This window comes from Eimeria necatrix, genomic scaffold (assembly GCF_000499385.1).
Source record: "Eimeria necatrix Houghton genomic scaffold, Enh_scaff1638, whole genome shotgun sequence".
NCBI classification, from domain to species: domain Eukaryota; phylum Apicomplexa; class Conoidasida; order Eucoccidiorida; family Eimeriidae; genus Eimeria; species Eimeria necatrix.
In genome coordinates, this window is record NW_013652329.1 from 1 (window position 1) to 6,159 (window position 6,159).

General features: G+C 58.1%; 3 protein-coding genes across 3 annotated transcripts; all 3 read right to left on the reverse strand.

The window, feature by feature from the left end:
* Positions 1 to 58: 58 nt before the first annotated feature.
* ENH_00019050 (hypothetical protein) lies at positions 59 to 1,128 on the reverse strand (the record flags this gene model as incomplete). The annotated part of the gene is made up of 3 exons (XM_013579363.1): positions 59 to 262; positions 497 to 803; positions 1,091 to 1,128. The coding sequence occupies 3 exons, from the start codon at positions 1,126 to 1,128 to the stop codon at positions 59 to 61; spliced, it is 549 nt and encodes a 182-aa protein (XP_013434817.1).
* Positions 1,129 to 2,026: 898 nt separating this feature from the next.
* Positions 2,027 to 2,569, reverse strand: ENH_00019060 (hypothetical protein; the record flags this gene model as incomplete). Its single annotated transcript, XM_013579364.1, has 2 exons — positions 2,027 to 2,280; positions 2,425 to 2,569. The coding sequence occupies 2 exons, from the start codon at positions 2,567 to 2,569 to the stop codon at positions 2,027 to 2,029; spliced, it is 399 nt and encodes a 132-aa protein (XP_013434818.1).
* A 1,596-nt stretch (positions 2,570 to 4,165) lies between these two features.
* Positions 4,166 to 6,026, reverse strand: ENH_00019070 (hypothetical protein; the record flags this gene model as incomplete). The annotated part of the gene is made up of 2 exons (XM_013579365.1): positions 4,166 to 5,785; positions 6,012 to 6,026. 2 exons carry the CDS (start codon positions 6,024 to 6,026, stop codon positions 4,166 to 4,168), a joined length of 1,635 nt encoding a protein of 544 aa, XP_013434819.1.
* Between the last annotated feature and the right edge of the window lie 133 nt (positions 6,027 to 6,159).

Genomic DNA, 6,159 nt, shown 5'->3' on the forward strand with positions numbered 1-6,159 from the left:
CCACCCCCCACCCCCCCACCAGCTAGCCAGCCAGCCAGCTAGCTAGCTAGCTAGCTAGCTAGCCACGGACCTGCTGCTGGCTGCGGAGAATGATCTTGTCGTCGATGTCAGTGACGTTCATCACCAGGCGAACTCGCAGGCCAAAAAAGTCTTCGAAAATTCGCCGCAAAACGTCGAAGGAAATATAAGTCCGCGCGTGGCCCAAATGCGCCGCGTCGTAGACTGTGGGGCCGCACGCGTACCAATTCACCTCCCCGCCCCGCTGCAGCAGCAGCAGCAGCAGCAGCAGCAGCAGCAGCTGCAGCAGCAGCAGGAGGGGGGGGAGCAGCAGGAAGCAGCAGCAGCGGTAGAAGTGGCAGTAGGCAGTTGGCAGGTGGAGTAGCGGCGAGGGACAAGACGGGGGGGAACTGGGGGGATCCGCTGCTGCTGCTGCTGCTGCACCTGGAGGGTTTAGGGTTTAGGGTTTAGGGTTTGGGGTTTAGGGTTTAGGGTTTACTTCGGGGATGAATTCGGTTTTGCATCCCGTCATGGAGTTGTTGAGCATTAAACCTGTTATGAGTTTGCCTTCTCTGGAAGGCGCTTTCCAGTCCTCCCCCACAGTGTGGCGGCTCTTGGCCTCCATTTGGCTGCTGCTGCTGCTGCTGCTGCTGCTGCCGCTGCTGCTGCTGCTGCTGCTCATCGTGGCTACGCGCTGGCACAGCTGCGGGGGGAAGCTGCTGCTGCTGCGGTAACTGCTGCTGCTGCTGCTGCCGATGCTGCAGCGAACCGGGGAGTTGAAGGCGAACGCGCCCGCGACGGAGTGCCTGTAGCAGCAGCAGCAACAGCAGCAGCAGCAGCAACAGCAGCAGCAGCAGCAACAGCAGCAGCAACAGCAGCAGCAGCAGCAGCAGCAGCAGCAACAGCAGCAGCAGCGAAAATACAATGAGCAAGATGCAGCAGCCACTGGCAACAGAGTCGAAAAGCTGCACACAAGACAAGAAAGCTCCTGCTGCTGCTCACGTCGGCAGCAGCAACAGCAGCAGCCGCTGCTGCTGCTGCAGCAGCAGCCAGTACTGCTGCAGCTGCAGCGGCAGCTAGCTCAGGAACAGACCTGGGTATTTTCCGCAGCCACTTGGCTGCTGCTGCCATGCAGTGTTGGTTTGTTTTGCTGTTGTGGGGCCCCAGCAGGGCAGCGGCTATCGGCAGCAGCAGCAGCAGCAGCAGCAGCAGCAGGGAAGCCTCTAGGGGTTTCTTTCGGAGTTTCTTCAGCAAAGGAATATTATATAAATTATAAAGTGGAAATAGAAGAATCCAAAGACCGACGGGCAAGGGCCCAATCAGCATAGCTTGTGGGGATGCAGCTGCTGCTGCTGTTGCTGCTGCTCGTGCTGCTGCTGCTGCTGCCGCTGCTGCTGCTCTTGCTGCTGCTGCTTACGAAAGAACCTTTCTGCGCCTTCCAATGCTGTTTCTTTTCATGTAGGAGAAACTGAGGCGAACCCTAGACAGGCCGAGACACCCTGAGGACAGCAGCAGCAGCAGCAGCAGCAGCAGCAGCAGCAGCAGACCGCTGCCGCTGCTGCGGCGATCCTCGAAGCACTGGAGAGTACTGGCATGAAGTGTACGTACACCTCAACTTCTTTTACTATTTTTAATCCTTTTTATTTCCTTTTAATTCATTTTGTGTCCCTCAAGTTTTCTTCTCCTGCTGCTGCAGAGCCGCAGCAGCAGCCAGGTGTACGTACACCACAGGCAGCAAACGGGCCTTGGAGTTTTCATATAATCGACGGAGCAGCTGCAGCTGCACATAGTAGTAGCAGCAGCAGCTGCTGCTGCTGCAGCAGCAGCTGCAGCAGCAGCTGCACATAGTAGCAGCTGAAGCTCCAGCAGCAGCTGCAGCAGCAGCTGGAGCAGCAACTGCACATAGTAGCAGCAGCAGCTGCACATAGTAGCAGCAGCAGCTGCACATACTAGCAGCAGCTGCTGCCGCCGCAGCTGCTGCTGCAGCTGCCGATACCACGAGAGCAGCAGCGGCTGGGGCTTCTGCTGCTTATCTGCTGCCACACAGCTGCCCGCGCTGCTGCTGCTGCTGCTGCTGCTGCTGCTGGGCCTGCGAATTTGACTGCTGCAGCAGCAGCAATCGCTGCTGCTGGAGCTTCTGCAGCAGAAGATGCTGTGGAAGCCAGTGGCACTGCGGCAGCTGCAGTGATGGCTGCTGCTGCTGCTCGGCTGCTGCTGCTGCTGCTCGGCTGCTGCTGCTGCTGCTGCTGCTCGGCTGCTGCTGCTGCTGAGCAGTAGCCGCTGCTGCAAAATGCCGAAGAGGATAAGGGTTGGTGCTGCCTTCGTTATCTCGGCCTTTGCATGAGTGCCTCAGATCTACAAGTTTAGGGTTTAGGGTTTAGGGTTTAGGGTTTAGGGTTTAGGCTTTAGGCTTTAGGCCCTTCTGACCCTGGAACGTTGCCGCTTCAGAGCCCGTGTCAGGTCCCCAGCAGCAGCTTCCTCTTTGCCGCTGCTGCTGCTGCTGCTGCTGCTGCTGCCGCTGCTGCTGCTGCTGCTGCTGCTGCTGCTGCTGCTTGCAGATGCCTAGCAGCATTTGGTGTGTATAGACACCTGCTGCTGTCTGGGGTGTATGTACACTGCAGCGCATTTGGAGTGTACGTACACCGGAAAGTTCGCAGCTTCGTTTGCCAAAGAAGAGGAAAATAAATAAATTAAATAAAAGAAAAAATTAAAATAAATAAATAAAAAGAATAAAGAAAAATAAAAAAGGCAAAAGCCGAGGAATGGCAAAGCCCGGGGGGGGCAGACAAAGCATTAGGGTTTAGGGTTTAGGTACCAGGGTTTAGGGTCTATGCATTAGGGTTTAGGGTTTGAGGTCTAGGGTTTAGGGTTTAGGGTTTAGGGTTTTGTTGAGGCTCATCTAAAGAAATGGATAAAGCTCTCGGAAGTCCGTTGGGTGCAGCATCACAAGCTGCCCCTTCCAAAATAACTGCTAGCTGGCTAGCTAGCTAGCTGGTGGCTAGCTAGCTAGTTAGCTGGCTAGCTAGCTAGCCAGTTAGCTAGCTAGCTAGTGGCTAGCTGGCAGCTAGCCACCAGCTAGCTGCGTGCGAGCTGCCGGCTAGGCGTGAGCTGGCTGGCAGCTAGCTGGCAGCTAGCTGCGGCAGCTAGCTACCAGCTAGCTGTGAGCTAGCCGCCTGGCAGCTCTATGCGGCACCAGTTAGCGGCTAGCTAGCCACAGGCTGGCGGCCAGCTAGACAGAAGATAACCACCAGCTAGCTAGCTAGCCAGCAGCTAGCCAGCAACTAGCTAGCTAGTTGGCCGGGGCCCCGCAGCGCTAGCTCGCTCCTGCTAGCTAACGCTGCTGCTGTTCGGGAGTTCGATGGAGGTTGGCTGGCTAGCTAGCTAGCCCGTCGCTAGCTAGCCAGCCCGTGGCTAGCTAGCCAGCCCGTGGCTAGCTAGCTAGCTAGCTAGCCCACCCACTCGCCAGCTAGCTGGCGAGCCCGAGGCTAGCTAGGTAGGTAACCCGCTGCTAGCTAGCTAGCCAATTCGCGGCTAGCTAGCCAGCCAGCCCTCGCTAGCTAGCTAGCTAGCCCTGCCGTGGCTAGCTAGCTGGCTAGTCCCGCCTTAGCTAGCTAGCTAGCCTTCCCATGGCTAGCTAGCTAGCCAGCCAGGAAATAAAAAATTAGCCCTTATTCTGTTTTCGATTCAAACCTAAAGAAACCTTCGTGTGAGAGGCCTGGTAGCTCTTGGAAGCAGCTGCGATGAGGACCGTCTAGGGTTTAGGGTTTAGGGTTTAGGGTTTAGGGTTTGAGACTTGGGGTTTGTCGGTCAGAGTTTATGTCCAGTCTTCCCTGTTCCTGCAGAGAGATAGACACCCAGCTGCTGCCCTTCCAACGCTGCTGCTGCTGCTGCTGCTGCTGCTGCTGCCAAGGCGAAGTGCCTTCTAGCGGCTGCTCTGTTTGCTGCTGCTGTTGCTGCAACCTGCTGCTGCTGCTGCTGCTGCTGCTGTAGTTAGCCTGTTTGTTCTTGCTGATGCCGTCAAAGCAGCAGCCATTACTGCTGCTGCTTCTGCTCCTGCTGCTGCCGTCAAAGCAGCAGCCCTTACTGCTGCTGCAGTTTCTGTTGCTGCTGCTGCTGTCAAAGCAGCAGCCGCTGCTGCTGCTGCTGCTGCTGCTGCTGCTGCTGCTGCTTAGGCCCGCTGAGCCACAGCAAGGAAGTCATCGAAGGCCCTGTTGACTGCAGCACCGGCGGGCGTTTTGTTTCCTTCCTGCAGCAGCTTATCTGCGATTCTGTCTACCCAGTCCACATTCTTTTTGCTGCTGCTGCTGCTGCTGCTGCTGCTGCTGCTGCTGCTGCCGCCGCGCATGAAGGCGCCAACTGCAGCAGCAGCACGCGAAGCCACATCTGAGGCCTGGGCCGGGTTAATGCTCCCGAGGCTCCCAAGGAGAGGCAGCACAGACTGCTGCTGCTGCTGCTGTGCGGGAGGCTGCTGCTGCTGCTGCAGCGCAGCAGGCTGCTGCTGCAGCGCAGCAGGCTGCTGCTGTACTTGCTGCAAAGCTAGCTCCTGGTGCTGCTGGGCCTGCTGGGCAGTAGTGAAGAGCTGGTACTGCGTTTGGAAGGGCTGCTGCTGCTGCTGCTGCTTTTGCTGCTGCAGGGGGTCTACGAATTGCTGCTGCGGCAGCAGCTGCTGCTGCTGCAGTGGCGGAGTGAATGGCTGCTGCTGCAGCGGCTGCTGCTGCAGCAGATCCGGTTGCTGCAACAGGCTCTGCTGCTGCGAGAAGCTCGGCTGGTACTGCTGCACCGCGGGAGGAGCAGCAATAGCTGCAAGGTTATCTTGGGGAGGTAGTAGCTGCTGCTGCTGCAGTTGCTGCTGCTGCAGCTGTTGCTGCTGTAGATGTTGTTGCTGCAGCAGCTGCTGGCTGACGAGCTGCTGCTGCAGCAGCTGCTGCTGCGCAAGGTCTTGCTGCTGCTGCTGCTGCTGCAGCGGGCTCACTGCAGCCTCAAAATGAGAGTCTCCTGCTGAAGCCCCAAAGACAACGCCTTGCGGCAGCAGCCCCGCAGGTGCAGCGGGAGAGCCGAACTGTGCTGCTGCTGCTGCTGGTGCTGCTGTGATTGCTGCTGCTGCTGCTGGTGCTGCAGCCAGAGGTGCTGCTGCTAAGGGTGCTGCGGCCAGGGGTGGCGGCGGTGCTGCTGCTGCTGCAGACATGCCCTGCGCGGACATTGGCAGCATCAGCGAGGGGCCCCCTGCTGCAGCAGCAGGAAGTCCTGCTGCAGCAGCAGGAAGTCCTGCTGCAGCAGCAGGAAGGCCTGCTGCAGCAGGAGGAAGGCCTGCTGCAGCAGCAGGGAAGCTCGCTGTAGCAGCGGGGAGGAAGACCTGGGGAGCGGGGGGCCCGAGGGAGGCGGCAGGCGCTGCTGCTGCTGCTGCTGCTGCTGCGGGCTGCTGCTGCTGCAGCTGCTGCAGCAGCTGCTGCGCCTCGGGGGCCTTTTCGCGCAGCAGCTGCGCTATTTTCAAAGTGGCTCCTAAACCCTGAGCCATTTTAATATTATTTCCTTCGATTTCTTTTTTTTGCTGCTTCTGTTTTTTGGAAACTTCCCACGCTGCGAAGCCCTCAATGGCTCCTGCTGCAGCGTCTGCTGCTTCCTCCCCCCCTGCTGCTGCTGCTGCTGCTGCTGCTGCTGCTGCTGCTGCTGCTTTCTGCCGCCGACACTCACATATGGCCTTCTGGCCTTTGTTGCGCATTGGGACTGTGTGTCTGAACACCTCGTACTCGTGCGTCTCCGTCTTGCTCAACCCGCACGTGTCTTTCCCCTGAACGCAAACCCTAAACCCTAAACCCTAAACCCTAAACCCTAAACCCTAAACGCTACACCCTGAACACCTCATGGGCACTAAACCCTGAACAGTACGCTACAGGCATTGCATCCTACGCCGTAAATTCCGCACTACTAAACCCAGATTTCCAAGCCCCAAACCCTAAACCCTAAACCCTAAACCCTAAACCCTAAACCCTAAACCCTAAACCCTAACGCTTAACCTCTGCAGGCCACATCTGACGGCGAGGACCCCTACGCGCTGCGCCGAACCCCTCCAGTGGCCCCCTCCCCCATCCCCCCAAACCCCAAACCCCAAACCCCAAACCCCAAACCCTAAACCCTAAACCCTAAACCCTAAACCCTAAACCC